The following is an 18,857-nucleotide window of genomic DNA, read 5'->3' as shown; positions in this document are numbered from 1 at the left end:
AAACTATGCTCTTCTATTGTTATTCTTAAAATTTACTGCCAAAGAGCCTATCCAGCACAAGTATTCTATGAAAATAATATTGAAGACAGTTTTAAGGATTTCTTTGTAATGAGAATTATAAACAACTTTAGTTGATAAATAGGAATGGATCTTATTCAGTGTTTGCTTTCTTTCAAGTTGAAACTTTGTATAATTATGGAAATAGCTTTTTTTTTTTTTTTAACCATACTTGATTTCTAAAATTTTATCTTTCTAAATTACTGCCATTTAGTTTTTTTTTATTTCTAAGAGTTTATGATTGTATATTCTCATTGAATGTGTGTATGCTTAAATAATTTTTGTCGAATTGGAAAGGCAATCAGAATTATTACCTTTTTATAGATTAATTTGTTAATAGTTTATTTACATGATAAATATTTTGCTAACTTCAAAGAATCATGTCTTCTGAAAGATTAGATCTTTTTCAAAGTTTTATTTTTCTTTAAAAAAAATAATCATTTCCCAGTGTAACTTACTCCCCACCACCTTCCCTTATATGAAGAAAAATAGTTGAGCTAAATTAACCAACTTAGTAACTAGTTTGCCCTCTCTAAGGAGAGGAGGGAAATAGCTTTCATCACCTAGCACTAGAAATACATTTTTAATATTGGAAATTGAAAATGCATGCTCTTATTTCAGTGCTTATTATTTACTATATTCTTTCATAGTTTTTGTTTATTACTTCTTGTTTCCCATAAATCATATTGCTTCTGCTTAAATGGCACTATGTGATCCTTTGTACACACGTAATGTTTCATAATTGTTATAAGAATAAAATACCACTTCTGAAATTGTGCTTTCATCTCTTTTTAGTAGAGGCATTAATTATTTTAAGGGTGACCTTGCAGATAATACCCCAGAGTACCTGAGAACATCTATAAAATGAATCTCAATTTTTCTGAATTAGTGAACTTAGTTTGGAAATATGTGAGACTCATATTTAAATATTCTTTTATCATCTTTCAAAATAATATCACTCTAGAGTCATCTTTAGTAATTCATGAATATCATTTTTATTTCATTTAATTGGTAAATATGGATTACCACATGAAGATCTCATGGAAATATGTCTTGTTATATGAGTACACCTTAATTATAAAAGCTTTGAATTATTTAATGACAATTTTTAGTAGCTAGTATAGCCTTTTGTATGTAAACAGACCTTCCCGTAGGGATTTGAATTCTGAAAATTAAGAAAATGCTATCAAGTAATTTTTAATATTATACCTGATCTTTTTCGAAAAAGAATAAATTTGCTTTCTTTTGGGAAAAGTTAACAAACTTCTAGAAATGAACAATTTATTTCCTAGTGGTCATTTGACTATTTCTATTTTCACTATTCATTCTGTCTTCCTGGGTGGACATTTTAATCCTTACACAAATCAGCTTAAAGGACCTTATATTGTGAACTTTTCTTCATTTCACTTTGTTTAGGGTTTTCTCTTTCTACCACATTTTTGTCATATCTTCTTCAATCATCCATGTTAGGATGGAGCAATTTCAAAGCATCTTACAACGGTAAAAAAAAAAAAAAGTGGCCATTGTGTCAAACCTGGGTGATGGCCTAGTAACCATCCAATACTGGCTCCTCTGTCTCTCCTAATCCGCAGACCCAGAGGACAAATTCATATCAGAAGTGGCCTTTTTCTCAGTCATGTCTGACTCTCTATCACCTGGAATAATACTGGATGGACTTCCTGACTTCAGCAAAGGCTCCTAAGACACAGGCTACTGAGGTAAGCATTGGCCCTCAGGATAGTACCTCCAATTTAACTGCCCTAAATTGTGGCATTGATTCTCTTCTAAAAAGAGTTTCTGGAGGTATAAAAGTTATTTTGAGTATATCAGTCTATCTTTCTACCATCTTTCATCATTAAGTACTTAATTAAGTCATCATTAAAGTACTTAAAGCAGTTTTTTGGTTTCTTTTTAAGTCCCTCTCAACAAATAACTCAGACCTATATTGACAATTAAATGCAGATGAATTTCTTAAAGATCACTTAAAGTTATTCTTTCCTCATTCTTGAAATATGAAGCTTAGAAAATTTCTTAGAACTATTCTTATCGCAGAAATAGGAACTTTAAAAATATTACTTTGATTTCTTATTTCTTTCCTCATAATTTTTTCTTTCATAAGGACTTTTGTTTAACCTGAAGAGTTATATTCTTTCTTGAGTTTATTCTTCATTCTTCTTACTTCAACTGCTCAGGTTATATTCTACCATAATTATAAATTATGATTCTCAATTAATATTTAAAAAGTTGCTGCTGCTTGTTCGTGTGTGTGTGTGTGTGTGTGTGTGTGTGTGTGTGTGTGTGTGTGTGTATGGAAAATACCTCCAAGCCATAATTCTTTGTTTGTTTTCAGTGACAAAGATAAGAACTGATTATAGTTTGTGGTTATAAGGTTGTAGAGGATTCACAACATTCTTTTACATCTAAAAGAAAATTACAAAAAGCCAGAACTAAAAGTCACTAGTCCCTCCAGTTAATTGGTTTGATACCTGTTGATCAGTTTTATATTCCCATATTGGTCATTATTGAAAAATTGCTATTTGTTTTTAATGTAGAAGGCAAAAGCATAAACAAAATGTTAATATTTAATATACATATTACATTTTATATTCCTCTTTGGACCATATCAATTTTATTAGAATTATAAAATACTGCCACAGTATACTTAGGATCATGGGATTATGGATTTGGAACTGAAGGGAACTTTGAGGAAACCTCATGTCCAGCCTTCTCATTTCACAGATGAAGAAACTAAGGCCCACAAAAGGAAGTTACATACCCAAGGTCTTGGAGTCTCTGGAGCAATCTTTGTTTCAGTTCAGTAATCACCACAAGAACAGCTAGGTATTAAGGTCCAAATCCTTTATTTTCTCCTTCCTGGGGCTGGGCAGCTTTCTGGAGAGCCTTTCAGAGTCTTGGTTTCAGTGGAGAAAATAGAGGAGGATAGGCCAGCCATCCTGAGCCTAACTGAAGGTGAAATTAATTTCTGTCTCCTTGGCTCCAAGAGCTTCTAATGTCCTTGTCTTCTCGAGGCTCTGAATCTCTCTGAATGAATTCTGGCGGAGGCTCCTAGCTTATATGCTCTATGCTGAGTATAAACCAATCATTATATCACTAGGAAACCATTATTTGTTGTAAGATTAAATCAACCATACTGAACCATGCTAAACTAGATAACCATTGTCTCATCAGTTCCATTTAGTTAGTACCTTGTAAGCATCCTTGTTTCAAGTTCAGAGTTCTAGCCCATAACAAGTAAGTACCTGAGATAAGATTTGAATTCAGTATTTCAGATTACTAGTTCAGCACTGTTTGTTGTATTTAACTATTCACTTCAAAGAATGTTTAAAACTTTCCATCCTTTAGGTAAGAGTTGGGATAGTTACTCAGGTAATTTTTGTGCATTTTCTCCTTAAACAAAAATAACAGCTTTTTGCCTACCTTTGTATAATTAAAATGGTCATATTAAGCTAGAAGCTTATAAAATACACAGTTTTGAAGGTCAGTATATTCTTTCGAATTAAGGACACTTACCCATAAATGTTAGTTATGTAAGAACTGATTTCCTTTTTTGAAACCTGAAGTTTCTGCATTTTAGGAATGCTGGTCTAGAGATTCCTAGATAATGAATTGTTCAGTGTTGCTGTTGTTTTATTGGACTTTAACTACCATTATTATATGTAATCCATTATAATATTTAAGCCTTTTAAAAGAAATTCTTGTACTCATAATGGATTATTGGTTGGGAAGTGTAATCTTAATCCTCAATTTTATCTCATTTCTTTGCATTTGGTGGACTTTAGACTTCTAAACAGGTGTCTTAAACGTTTTAGTTGAGTATTTTGATAACTATGTTGCTAAAGGGAATATCTAGCTACTCTTGGTACTTGGCTTCTTTTCTTGTTATCTCCTAAATTTGAATATCACCCAAGGCTCTGGAATTGTTAGCTTATTCTTTTCTTCTGTGGGATGGCCCTTGGTTATTTCATTTATCCTCTTTTGGATCTGTACCTTCATCCCTAACTTGAAATACAGTGCTACATTTCTAACTGCCTGCTAAACACCACTGTGACACTTCAAATTCAGTATTTCTAAATTGAAAGAAAACACATTTCCTTCACAGCTGGTTACCCTCTGGACTTGCCCATTTTTGTCGTTTATTCAAAACGAAAATTTATTTGTCTTTGATTTCATCCAGGCAGTCACCACATGGTATCAGTTCTTTCTGTGGAATGTCTCAAATCCTTCCTTTCTATTTTTATTGTAATTCACCTGATACCAATCTAGACTCTCATTATTGCAAAATTCAGTGATTGAATTGGTACAGAATTGGTCTTTTAACTTCTCTAGTCTAGCCCTTCATATCATTAACAGATAACTCTTTATAAAAAGCCACATTGCACATATTAGTTAACATTTTCATAGTACTATAAGCTTTGTGGCAATACACTCTACTTCAATGATCCTTATTTGATAATATGCCATGTATTAGAGATAAAATCTTAATTCCTTAGTATGGAGTTAAAGGCACTTCACAGTCTATATAATGCGTTCCTATATGCCTTTCCAATCTGGAATACAATTTTTTTTCTTTCTCATTGCTTGTTTTTCCTTTAAGACAGAACAATAATAATATTGATAATTGCCAGTAAATATTTAGATAGTCCTTTAAGTTTTGCAAAGTGTTTTGCTGGCTTTTTCATTTGAGCCTCACAACAACCTTATGAGACAGATGTTATTATTATGCCTGTTTTTCACAAGACATTAAGACTGAAAGGTTGATAAGTAACTTGCCCAGGGTCCAGCAATAATCGACTAAGACAGAATTTTGACTTCAGGTCTTCTCAGCACTTCCAGTTCTCAAAAGAACTGTAGAATGTCTTGACTATATATATACTATTAGCACACGTTACCTACTACTCCTGTTTATCTCTTAATGTATAAGTCCCCCTCTTCACTTTGCCAACAGGTAACCAAGGATGTGATATAGGGACCAAAATCAATTTGTATTGGTAATAATGATTCTGCTTGGCACTATCTATAACAGCACCAGGAAGTGATTTAAAGCCTCAAATAAAATTACTCTTAACTCCTCCTTGTCCTTAAAGTTCCACATTCTTCCTCTCTAAAGTCCCCCCTTTTTCTTCCCTCATACATAATTGTTAGCCTTTGCATTTTACCAGTTCTTTGTGAGGAATGACTCTTGGATTTAGCCTTCTCATTTTGTGTCCACAGTTAACCACCTTACTCTGATCCTAGAATACTCATGCCTGGATCCTAGTAGTCTTGGTATCTTTGTCATTCCATTCTTCTCTGCATATCTATACCAGATTGGTTGTCTTAAAATGACACTTTTTTTTTTTTATCAGTTCACTATTAGACTCAAAACCCAACAGTGATCCTGTTTTCTAAATCCAGGCATTTCCTTCTGACATTGCATGTCTTCATTTTGATAGAACCTTTTCTCTGTTCAGCCTCATCTCACCATTTCCTAATGAAAACCACTTATTTTTTTCAGGCTTATTTATCTCTTTATCATCCTTATTATTATACAGTACCATTCATAATGCCTTCTTTATTTCTAGAACTTTTTTCTTTTTACCAATTTAAATGTTATGGGTTGGTTTTTTTTTTTTTTTCCCCCCAAAGCTTACTTAACTCAAGGGATGCTTCTTTGAAATTTTCCCTGACTAATCAAAGTTCATGGTGATCTTTTGCCTAATTGTAATTTCCTTACTTAAATAAGCAATATGTACTTTATTCTTTTTATTGACCAAGTAATAACTGATTACTTATAATGTCTAGACATGGTATATAGTTATTATTGGGAGCATTCAAGGAGAGATAAAATATAGCACTTGCTCTCAAGGAGCTAGTAGAGAAACAAATTTCTTAAACAAATCATTACCTTCAGCCAGGTAACAAGCAAAATACTGTGAGAGTTCTGAGGATGAAAGACCTTTGTGGGAGGAGATGACATGTTAGCTGAGACATGGATGAAAATAGGAGAAAGAACTGTCTAGATAGAAGAAATTACTTCTTTTTTGGAAAATTGAGATATTTGCTCTTTTCAATTCCTTTGGCACTTCTTTTTATCGTTACTGTTTTTTCATAGAATACTGACATTGTTTCAACCATCATATCTACCTGCTCTTCCAGCAACCTGGGGTGTAAAGTTCATAGGTCTGGTGAACTGAACTTATCAAAGGCATCTAGGTGTTTTCTTTCTATTACCTTATCTTGTGCATCATCTTCCTCTTATTAGCTATTATTTTTATTCTGCCATTTTTAGGCCAAAGATCATTTTCCATGGCAGAAAAAACAGGAGCAACCTAAGAATCAGGCAGTTGTACATTTTCATCATTTCATCCATTCTTAACAAAAATAGCAATTTTATATTCCCTTGATGAATTTCATTGGTGTAATGGGTAGTGCACTGGGCCTGGAAACAGGATGACTAAAATCTTACCATAGACATATCCTGGATGAATGAGTTAACCTGTTTGCCTCAGTTTCTTCAACTGTAAAATGGGAATAGTACCTACCTCCTAGGGTTATTGAGAAGATCAATTGAGATAATGTTTGTAAAAAGCTTTGCACAGTATTTGGCATATTGTTAGTACTGTACAAATGCTATTTTTTTCTTCCCTATCCTTGTTTGAACCCCCTTTTCCTGAAATTTAACAATAATAAATTTTTGTTGTCTTTATCATTCTTGACCAATTGTAGCTCATTTTATTATAGGATTATTCTAAATTTATCCTCCATCCATTGGCCCTTGCTTCCATCTTCTGTATGTGGCTTATAAAAACATAAATTAATTCCTGTAAATCCATGTCAAGTCACCTCAGTCTTAGTACCTTCCCTCTGAAACTAATCTCAGTTTATCCTTAATATCTTATTTCTATTTTGTTATTTGTATATTGTGTCCTTCATTAGACTGTGAGCTCTTTGAGATCAAGGACAATTTCTTTGTGTTCTTTGGGCTCAGTACAGTACCTCAGAAAAAAGTGTTTAGTAAATACTAGTTAAACTGGACTGACTGATTAAAACAACTCTTCTTCATAATCGTACCTTCTCTTGTACCTTCAAAATTTTTTTCTTGTGAGCTTTTAACCCTTCCTTTGCTAATTTCCCTTGTAGGTTTTTGGTATTCTTTCCCCAAATTTTTGAAGTATTCTCAATGAAAATTTAATGACTTTGCCCAAATTTTTAGATTAAGACGAAATGATTACTTTTCCCCAAAGTTTCCATCATTTCCAACCCAACAACAGGTTCTTCCTTACTTGGTACCCATCAGTTTCAAAATAGGTGATAATAGAAATAATAATAATAGATATCATTTATGTAATATTGTAGTATTTGCAAAGAACTTTAAATTTCACCTCACTCTCTTCTCACAGCAACCTTATGAGCGCAATGCAGTTATTATTTTCCTTGTATAAATGAGGAAACTGTATCTGAGAGACTGATTTATCCAGTCTCACAGTAATAAGTGTCCTGAGTCAGAATTTAAAGTAAGATTTTTCTGACTTCAAATCTAGTACTGTATCCACTGTGCCACAAAGTCATTTGAAGAACAAATTTTTTATTTAGGTTTGCTATATTCTTAAGGAGCCTAGATTTGATTCCCCCAGCTGTTATTAATCCCTCTCCTCAAGACATTATATATTTTTTATCTATTCTGGTTTTTTTACATCTGGGAATATATCATATTAGAATTTAAGCTTCTTGAGAACAAGGACTCGTTCATTTTTATATTTGTGTCCCTAGCACCTAGCACAGTATTTGGCTCATAATAAGTGTTTGTCAAAGAGTAAAAGAGTACTTGAGTGAGGATAATATTTAAGTATAGCAAGAAAAACAAAACATCACATGTTTGTAGATTGTCTCATAATTTCCTCTTATAGCCATGGTTTTTGGAAGCAAAATAACTTATTCATTTTTAACATCTTTACAGTCTAGTTTCCAGTCTAGTTAACCTACTGATATTGCTCTCTCCAAGATGTCCATTGACTTCTTATTTACTAAATCTGATGTTCTTTCTCAGTAATCATGTACTTAACTATTCTCCTGAATTTGACAGTTTTGACCGCTGCCTCTTCTTGGGTACTAGCTCTTTCTAATGAGAAATACTCTTCTGTACTGGACTTAGGTTCTGTTTTTGCCTTCTCATTATTTAATTTATTCTCTGGTTGTCCCTTCTATTTCCATGTGTTCAGTGATCATTTCATTGTTTATGACTCACTCACAAATATATCTTAAGTCCTAATCTCTTCCTTGTGCTCCTATATTTCCAAGTTCTTGCACATTTGGACATTCCACCAGGACAGACATTCAACATGTTTAAGATTGGACTCATCGTTTTCTCCTCAAAAAAGATCTGCCTTTATTTTAAAAGGGCAAGGCACTATGCTGTGCCTTGGGGACCAAGAAAGAAAGCATCAAAATAGTTCCTGTCCTCAAGAAGCTTACATTCTATTGGGGGATATAAATATATGAACAGAAAATTCTTTCTGCTGATGGCTTTAATATCTTCCATTCAAGTCATAAAATCCTTGAGTTGGGTTTGATTTCTTCTCTCTCTTTCCACCATATTCAAAAATAAAAAGAAGCTTCAATTTGTGAAACATTTATTTGAATCTTGCTTCATTTTTTCCTCCAGGTTCTTCAAAGCCTAGTTTAGGTACCACTCCTCCATAGAGTGTTCTGATTTCCCTCTTCTTTTATTACTCCCAGTCAAAACTAATTTCTTTCTCCTTTTGCTGCTACTGGCATCTTGGTGGACTCCTTCCTTTACTTTTATAAAATTCTCATTTAAATTTGCATAAGTATCTTATTTCTAGCATTATGTTATAAACTCCTTGAAGTCTGGGATTGTGTTTTTTTGGTTTGTTTTCTGAACTTTTTATAAGCAAATATCTACTTTTATCACTTGGTGTCACAATGTTTTGTACATATTAGCTTCAGAATTTAGGATCAAAGGAAACCCAAAGACTTCATGAATATATAGGAAAAGGAACCACTTTGAGTACTTTTGAGTCTTCACTTCAAAATTGAGAGTATTCCATTTTAGATCAGAAGGAAGAGGGGGCTTGGACAGATCCGCCTAAAACTAAATCTGAGGTGTTAAGTTGGAATATAAAATGAAACACAGAAATAAAATAGAAACGTCATGGTTAATATATCATTTTCATTGAATTATGTAATTTGGAGTCATTTAGAAGTTATAGATCATGGTTATTTGACAAATCTTAGTTATTCAAGCAGATAAAGATTAGAATAGTAATCTGTAATAAGAGAAGTTCTTTTAGCTAACAAAGAAGAAAGTGCCTATAGACTGAAAACAGATCTAAGATGTAGGCTCTTATGGTAAAGATATGAACTTATGATTTGCTCATTTTTGTCTCTGGAATCCAAAAATCAAACAGCAGATTTAATAATCCATTTTAATTTGTTCTTACAGTATGGTTTAATACTTATATCTAAGTGAACCCAGGTCACTACAATGCATGTTATTTCTTGACCTCTGTGTGTGTATTATTATTAAAAATACTAAAGTGGGAGCCAGAAGATCAGAAATTCTGCTCCCTACTTTACAAGATGTAAAACCATGGGCGAGTTCTACTTACCACCTGTTTTCTTATTATCAAATTGAAATGATTACTGTCCTGTCCATATTACAAATGTTATGGATTATCTCATGGGATAATATTTGTGAATATGATATAAATATAAGGTGGTGAAGATAATATAATTTGAATGTATATAATAATCATCGCTCTTATAAATAAGTGAAAATATTTTTGCCTTTTTTAGGTTGGTCACTAATTTTTATTTGGCCCCTTCTGATCTTATACTGACTCGATTACTTTAGCTTCTAGGCAGTCTTCTCTGTTATTCTCTTGCTGCCTTACCTCTACCTCCAAAAAGTGACTCTAAATTACATTCATTCTAATAGTTATTAAGTTGGATTGGAGTTACAATCAAAATACAATATTTGGACATAGGGTTTGACAATTTAAAAATATTAGCTCCAATATATATCTCTTAATGTTTTTACATTTTTTCTTTTTCTTGACACTTTAAAGTTCTGATTACCATTCTGATTGGCAAAAATTAGTACATGCAGCAATACTTAAAAAGTATTCACTATGATCAAATTGTATTTATATCAGGGAAACAAGGATAGTACAAAATTATGAAAATTGTTAACCATTTTGTAACCCTGGTCTCCCTGCTCTGATTTGCTATGAGTTGTCAGATTCTAGAATTGGAGATAGATTTTGACCCAGAGTTTACTAGTTAAGTGATATCTTCTTGAACTTATCTTTGGAGGCTTCTGGAAAGAGAAGGTTGGAACATCAGTCATCTTGAGCTACTGGGAAAAATAGCAAGCAAGGTTGAGTGGTGTGTACATTTTAGATGCCTGATGTTCCCCAGTGCTCTCCCTATAAGAGAGATTGCTGAAAATGAGAACTGATAAGAATGCATGTATCAAGATTGGGTAAATCCCTAAATGTCTATAAACAGGATTCTATAATAATTCATACATTAATATCAAGTGCTTAAACTTAAGCCCAGGCAAGACCAGCCTCTGTGCTGGAGTACTTATACTTCATGAGACCTGCATTCCCTAGGGTGTTTATACTTCAAAGTACAATTCTATTATAAGTGAGGTTCCTGTTTATCCCTTAGGTGTTAGAGCTTTATCTTACCTCTTCAATGTGGAACACCATTCTTGCTATACTATTAAAAACAAAAACACCCCAAACCTAGGTGGTTATGGTTGCACAAAAGTTTTTTTTTTTTTTTTTTTTTTTTTTTTTAACAAAATACAACATTCATTCATTGGGGGGGGGGCATGCTATGAAATCTTGGAATGAATGAACCATTAAAAAATAAACACAGACATACATACTAACATTATATATGACTTAAGTAACATTAGAAGCAGTGACATAAGAAAAAAAAAAGTAAAGATAAAAACATAGACAAAGACTGTCTCTGTTTGCTGATATGATGGTTTATTTAGAAATCCTCAGAAAGTTAAGAAAAAAATCGAGGCAATTTTAGTAACAAGGCCAATGCAAAAGAAACTCAGAAAAATCAATGAAATCCAAGAATATATTAGAAATCCCATTCAAAATAACTACTAAAAGCATAAACTACTTGGAAGACAGTATTCCAAAATAAATAAGATTTCAGAGATTCAGTTTAAAATAACTTTAGACAATAAAATTATTCTTACATATTTGAAATAATGTAACACTCCTGGCTTAGCCACCTAATATTAAAAAAAAAAATTGATGCTACCAAAATTAATTAACTAATTAGATGCTATAACAGTCATGGTCCTGAAGAGATGCTTTATAGAACTAGACAAACTAATCACATCCCTTTAGAGGATATACAAGTTTTACAATCTGAAGGGAAATAAGAAAAAGAAATGGAAATGAAGAGAGATATAGAACTTATAGACTTCACATTGTATTTTAAAGCACTGATTATCAAGACTATTTGATAGTATGTTAAATAATAGGAAAGGATATCAGTATAACAGACTATGAAAGAATCAGAAATATTTTAACTCAGTAATGTAGCTTTTTTTTTTTTTTTTTTTGGTGAGACATTTGGTTCAGTGGCTTATCGGGGATCACATAGCTAGAAAATAGTGTGGCTGAATTTAGATTTGAACTCAGGTCTTCCTAATTTCAGGAATTTTAGTTCAGTGTTTTATCCACTGCGCCATCTAGCAGCCCCAGTAACCTAGCTTTCAATAAAATAGTACATATAAGTAATTTGAGTAAATAGGTTTAAACTAATAGTTTTTGTCATATAGGACAATAATCTCAAAATGTTTATCTGCCATGCAGATTCAAGGTCAACCATATAATCTTGAGAAGGTAAGGTGCCTTTTAAATTATGACTTGGATGAAAGCTCTTAATCAAACTAGGAATTGAACAGTCATAAAAATTAAAATAAGTAATGCTGATTACTTGAATTTGAAGAAAAATCAATGAAATTAAAATAAGAAGGGAAACTATCAACTGGGGAAAAAAATCTTTGCACTATCTTTGAAAAAGATAAAATCTTTTTTTAATCTTTGAAAAAGATTTAAAAAAAAGACCTGGTATCCAAGCTGTCTGAAATTAACACAAATAGATAAGGTTCAAGATTCATTCCCCAAAAAGCAAATAGTTCTCAAAAGAATTCATACTGTAAATAATCATGGGGAAATTCTCTAGCTCTCTAATAACAAGAGCATGAAAATCAAAAGAACTCTGAAGTTTCACCTCATACCCAGAAAACTGACCAAGATAACAAAAAAGGAGAAGGAAATAGCTATTTAATGAATACCTAATATGTACCGGACACTGGGCTTATTATTTTACAAAAATTTATCTTATTTGATCCTTACAATAACTGTGAAGGTAAATGATATTATGATTCTGATTTTACAGTTGAGAAAATATATAGAGCGGTGAAAGTGACCAGTCCAAGGTCACAAAACAGGGAGTGTCTAAGACCATATTTGAACTTTTAAGTCTTCCTCACTCAGACCCAATGCTCTACCCCTTATGCCACTTAGCTGCCTCAGTTTTCAAATATTCAGCATTGAAGAAGTTATGGGAAAGACAGACACACTATTGTTGGTGCTGTGGAATTGGTCCAAACATTTCAGAAAGAAATTTTGAGTATTATTGAGAAAATGAAATGTCCATACTTTATAATCTAAAGATCCTACTGTTACCTGTAGTACCTTGAATATGTCAAAAATAGAAAAAGCCGGGGGCAGCTAGGTGGCGCAGTGGATAGAGCACCAGCCTTGAATTCAGGAGGACCCGAGTTCAAATCTGGTCTCAGACACTTAACACTTCCTAGCTGTGTGACCCTGGGCAAGTCACTTAACCCCAGCCTCAAAAAAAAAAAAAAAAAAAAAAATAGAAAAAGCCCCAAGTACACCAAAATATTTATAACAGCATTTTTTATAGTAGCAAAGAACTGGGGGAGGAGCAGGGGATTAGGAGACGATTGTGCATGTTCATAAATTGTTGTCCTTGTGCGTCTTACTGTCTAATAGAGTGACAAAATACTGATATGAATAAATATAATAAAAATATGCATATTCAGTATAGAATTAGATTATTATGTGTGACTTGAGAAGGGAAAGATCATTACCCGTTAGACAATCATGCAGTAGGCAGCATTTGAGATGGATTAGGATTTGGATAGACATGAAGAAGAATGGGTTGAGGAACATTTGGGAAAGGGATATTGGGCATGTTTTGAGGAAAAGAAAGTAGTCTGCTTTGGCTAGAATGTAGGATGTGAGGATAATAATAGTAGTATAAGATCAGTTTGGAAAGGCAAAAGAACATTAGATTATAAAGGCTTTTGAATATCACATTAAGGAATTTTATTTGACAAGATAATCTTAACCTTTCTATTTATTTTTTCTGTGATCTTAGACAAGATAGTGAACCTTTTCGGGATTCTCAGTTTTCTCATCTGTAAAATAAAAGGCTTGGAGTAAATGATCATTTAGGGTCTTTTCCATCTCAAATCTTTTGAGTTTTGAATAGCAGTGATATGACCAGTTCTGAGCACACTAAGAGTTGGCCTTCTATAAAGCTTTATGCTTTAGAGAGGCCTTTACATACATTGCTTCATGCAGCATTTTATTACTCTATTTTATAAAGCATAATAATCTGATAGTCACATAAAAGAAACAGGGAGCAGAGAGGAAGATTGGAAGGTTTGCTTTATATTGTTATTACATAGTCTTTATTTCATAGATGCACAAATATGTTTCATAAAAATCACAGAAAAACCCAAGAAAATATGTGTGGGTATCCTTCCAAAAAGTGTTATCACATATACTTGGACTGTTTTCATAAATTTGAACTTTATCATTTATCCATGTTCAATATAATTTTCATAGTTGGCAAGTCTTGAATATGGAGAGTCTTAAATCTCTATTTACATTCAGTTTTTATTCAATTTTCTGAAATGTGTGAGATTATCACATATAGTTAACTCAGTGAAGCAAGTAACTTTAATTTTCTAATATAGTCTGTATAGTCTGTAAACTCAGCTTTTCCCCTGAGCAAAAGTAATTATCAAGCACCAATAATAATAACTCAAACATATATAAGACTTTAACTACTATCCTTCACTACTTGGTTGACTCATCATAATGTGGAGTAACCCAGCGATCTAAAGGGATGTCCTAGTGGAACAAACTTTGACAGGTCCCATTAAGCTGAAAAAGTTTCAGTTTCAGAAAAGTATCTTTTGTTATAGGTCACAGTAATTCTCAAGACTGCTTATTAAGTTATACAATATCTATAATCTCTGTTTTTAGAGGAAATATCCAGACTGACAAATATTTAAATCTTTTTAGTATTGAAATTGAATTGAAGAGAGTTCAGTTTTTATTAGATGTTCATAATATAAATTCTAAATTGAATGAGTTCTTAGAAAATAAGAAAACAAGTAATTGTTTTGTAATGATATTTGAAGTCATCTTCATTTTGAAGTCTTTAATAGGAAATTGTCAGTCACTTAAAGAAGTTAAGAGAAAACTGTTTCTTTTTAATAATAATGTAGTAGCTTTTGGGAACACTGAAAACTTGGTCTTTAGTAGGTTAAGAAATCTTAAGTCACATAGGTAGTAAATAATATAGCCTTGGTTTGGACCCAGAGTAGGATATGCTGGCAAAAGATTTTAACATCTGGTTTCTCCAGGAGGAAAATGTATGTACAACTGCTTTTATTTTTTATTAACATTAATTCACTTCTCAAGTATTGAAAATGAAAAAACAACAAACCAAACCCTGCTTTGTAATATTTATTTTTGAGTTATAAATCCTAATAGTGAAAACATGACCATTAGTAAGCCAGTTTGAATTGATTCCAGCACACCCCTGCTTCTGATTCACTGATTCATCAATTTTTCGTGTTTGTTATAAAAGTAGAGGCCAGATTGTTTTGCTGAATTTCTTCTCCCATCCATTCTGATATGCTATTCATTAATTTTCATTTTTCCACGAGTATCTTTCTCCTGTCATTTATTCTTCTTTGAAAAATGTTTTGTAAAGATGCAGATCTATTTAGAAACAAAAAAGGAATTGGTGTCCAGTGAGTGGCTTCCTGAATCATGGAAACAATTAAAATTATATTTAAGAGAGTGCTAATAGTGATAAAATGCAACAAGCCTTGAGGTGCAGTTGTAAAGCAGTTCTTAGAAGAATGACCAATCACGTCAACAAAATTGGGGGGAAAAAAGTGTAACTGTGAATTGAATATGCAATTCAAAAAAACTAGTCCCAGAACAAACAAGAGATTTCTAAAACTAGAAAAATAGAAATTAGGTAAAGAAACAAAATTGAAAACAAAACATAACAAAACAGCACAACAAAACATTTTGTAAGTGCACTGAGAATACAAGACTGAGTATTTCCAGGCATTCATAGAGGGGGAAAAGGATTAAAAAATCATGATGCCTGGTAGATAAGGCCTAATGAATGTGGCACAAGAATAGGTGTGGCCTTCTCCTATTGGGGAGTTAAGTGGCCTAGTGGCTATGCATTTATGTGTTCACATGCAGTAAGGTGGTTCGGTGCCTGGCCTTCCTGACCTCAGGAAGACTCATCTATGAGTTCAGATTAGCCTCAAACACTACCTGTATTACCTGGCAGGTCATTTAACCCTTCTTGCCTCTGTTTCTTATCTGTAAACTGAGCTGGAGAAGGAAGTTACAAATTACTCTAGTATCTTTGCCAAAAAAATCCCCAGTGGAATCATGAAGAATTGGAAAATGATTTAAATCTCATTGAATTGTGTGCCCTTTTAGTTTTGATTAACCTAGTTCATAATAGCTAATATTTAAGAGCACTTTTAAGATTTGTACCAAGTACATTGTATAAAGTATACATATAAATACATGTGTATGTCTATATTTGTGTGTATGACAAATAAGTGTTGAGTAGTTCATTCTTCTTATTAATATCGAATATCATTACTAACATGCTGAACAGAAACACTAACTGGTTCAGATATCTTTCCCCCAACCTCATAGTTTTTTCTTTATTTTTAAGGGCAACAAACATGTTTCACGTATTTCTTCTAAATAGTCCAAATTTATCAACTCTTAGAGTAGCACTGATTTCTTAATAATGTATTTTTACTATAAGAGTGGCAAAGGTCTTAATATAAGGAAAATCTTAGGGATAAGCAATTCAGAGTTTGTTCCCAGGATAAGTATTCAAAATAAGATATTGTTTTATAAAATTCCTATCATCTTAGAGGGCATATAGGTACTTATATTCATATGAAATAATTCTTATCTGTGTAGAATTTTTTAATTTATAAAAACACTTCCTTACAACAATTCTATGAAGTGGGTAGTGTAAATCCATTTTGCTGATAAACTGAGGCTTAGAGGGTTTTTGATTTGACCACCAAAACACAGCTAGTCTCAAAGCCACATCTTAGAACTAGATCTCCAATGCTTTTTCCATTATATCATGCCGCCTCACAATACATTTATTAAAAACAATGTTTTTATTTTTTCTAACCCAGGAAAATAAATGGGTTTTGACCAAACAAAGGATAGAGCATAAAAGAGAAAAAATACACTTTCTTGAAAAACTTTTGCACAAATAAGATCAGTGTAGCTAAGATTAAAAGGAAAATTTATAATTGGAGAAAAAAAAATCTTTGCTTCAGATACCTATTTTTTAAAATAATAGCTTTTTATTTTCAATATACATGCAGATAGTTTTCAACATTCACCCTTGCAAAACCTTGTGTTCCAAATTTTTTCCCTCTCTTCTCCCCCTTCCCCCAGTCAGCAAGTAATTCAATATAGGTTAAGCATGTGCAATTTTTCTAATCATATTTCCACATTTAACATCTGCACAAGAAAAATCAGATCAAAAAAGGAAAAAAATGAGGAAAAAAAAAAGCAAAAAGGTGAAAATACTCTGTTGTGATTCACATTCAGTCTTTTATCTGGATGCAGGTGGTGCTTTCTCCATCACAAGTCTGTTGAAATTGCCTTGAAATCACCTGTGTTGAAAAGAGCCAAGTCCATCAGAGTTGATCACATAATCCAGATATCTCTTTATGTGACTAATACAAGATAAACAGTGAGAATCACCACTTTGTTATGTGGCTAAAAAAATATAACCAGTTTTCAGGGGAATTGTAAATCATCAGTATAAAACATTTTTCCTGTCACTACTAACACAAGAAATGAATAATAGTTAATTTTGGAGAGAATGTGCCTACCACAGGGAATGTGTACAAACAAACTAGCTCTCTCAGTGCGATTGGTGCAACTTTCTAGAGGAAAAAAAAACACTTTGAGGTTACTCAAGAAGAGACACTAAATTTCACATATTTTGATCAAGACATCCCACTAAAAGACATATACTATATGGAAGTCAAAAACAAAGAAGAGTTCCATATTTATCAAAATAGTCATAGCTATTTTTTGAGATAGCAAAAAAACTGGAAGTGATATCTTGCTGTGAATTGGAGATTGGCTAAACAAATTTTGGCATATGAGTATAATAGAATGTTATTGTACCATAAAAAATTATAAATGTAAGATATTCAGAGAACCATGTGGAGATTTGCATGAACTTAATCAGTTAAGTAACCAGTAGAACAATATACATAATGATTGCAATAATGTAGTTGAACACTTAAAAACTAATGATCAGTTTTGGCTTCAGGAAAGAGACGAAGTACCTCTCTCCTTTTGGTATGAAGAGGGAGGTAGAGGAGAAGCAAATAACAACTATGGGTGCAGAATATTGCATGTACTGTCAGATGTCGTTACTTTGATTTGTTTAACCATTTTTCTTTGTTACTGAGTCTTGAAAGATAGGTAGCAAGGGACTCATAAAAAAGAATTAAACTTATTCAGAAGAAAAAAGTTGCTTTGAAAAATTATGAATGATGAATATTATATCTAAGTTAAAATTGATTTTTAACAAGTATTATCATATTAGTAAAATTTTGACAGATGTCACTTTTTAAAAGAAAACAATGTCCTTTTTTGTTTGTTTTCTCTTTAGTGGGCATTTGGAGTAACACTGTGGGAACTAATGACTCTGGGCCAGACCCCATATGTGGATATTGACCCCTTTGAGATGGCTGCTTATCTAAAAGATGGCTACCGAATAGCCCAACCAATCAACTGCCCTGATGAACTGTAAGTTTTAGCATGTTGAAAGAAATAAAAATTCAGGCTTATTTCATTGACAAATGTATATTTATTATGAAATAGAAAATCTAAATCAGAACTTTCTTCTTTAGTGAGAAAATTTCCATAGTGAATTGGAAGCTTTAAAAGATCATGACACTTTTCAGATTACTGAGTTGTAGGATAGAACAAATCAATTTATTTCTTAATGTTTTTTTATTTTAGCCCCACAGAATATTTTATACAGATTAAGCATCTAACTGAATAAATATGTATTATTTCATTCATAGTAATTGCTATATATTATTTGAAAGGCATTCTTAAAGATTTCAATTAAAAGCAATTACATATACAAGTATAGACAGATATATGAATACAGAATTTATTTCATACTTAATGGATTTTTAAAAAATACTTGTTTAACATCTGAACTCACTGTGTCCCAGTCATGTGGACAATACTATGGCATAAAAACTCCTTGAAAATAAGGATTATTTCACTCTTTGCATTTGTAACTCCAGTATAGTACCTGGCTCACTGTTGGCAGTTAGTAAATATTTGGTTGACTGAATATTATAAAGG

General features: G+C 32.3%; 1 protein-coding gene across 3 annotated transcripts in view; it reads left to right on the top strand.

The window, feature by feature from the left end:
- RYK (receptor like tyrosine kinase) overlaps positions 1–18,857 on the top strand; it is a 101,263-nt gene that overhangs the window by 80,843 nt on the left and 1,563 nt on the right. For 2 of the 3 annotated variants that reach the window (XM_074301577.1, XM_074301578.1), the window contains exon 14: positions 18,148–18,284. In XM_074301577.1, coding sequence (XP_074157678.1) covers positions 18,148–18,284 — 137 coding nt within the window. Of the gene's footprint in view, positions 1–1,649; positions 1,776–18,147; positions 18,285–18,857 lie in introns of all 3 variants that reach the window. The other variant, XR_012488121.1, reaches the window with a different exon arrangement.

This window comes from Sminthopsis crassicaudata, chromosome 3, assembly GCF_048593235.1.
Source record: "Sminthopsis crassicaudata isolate SCR6 chromosome 3, ASM4859323v1, whole genome shotgun sequence".
Lineage (NCBI taxonomy): Eukaryota > Metazoa > Chordata > Mammalia > Dasyuromorphia > Dasyuridae > Sminthopsis > Sminthopsis crassicaudata.
Note: the sequence above shows the minus strand (reverse complement) of the source record. Positions and strands in the feature narration are given on the sequence as shown.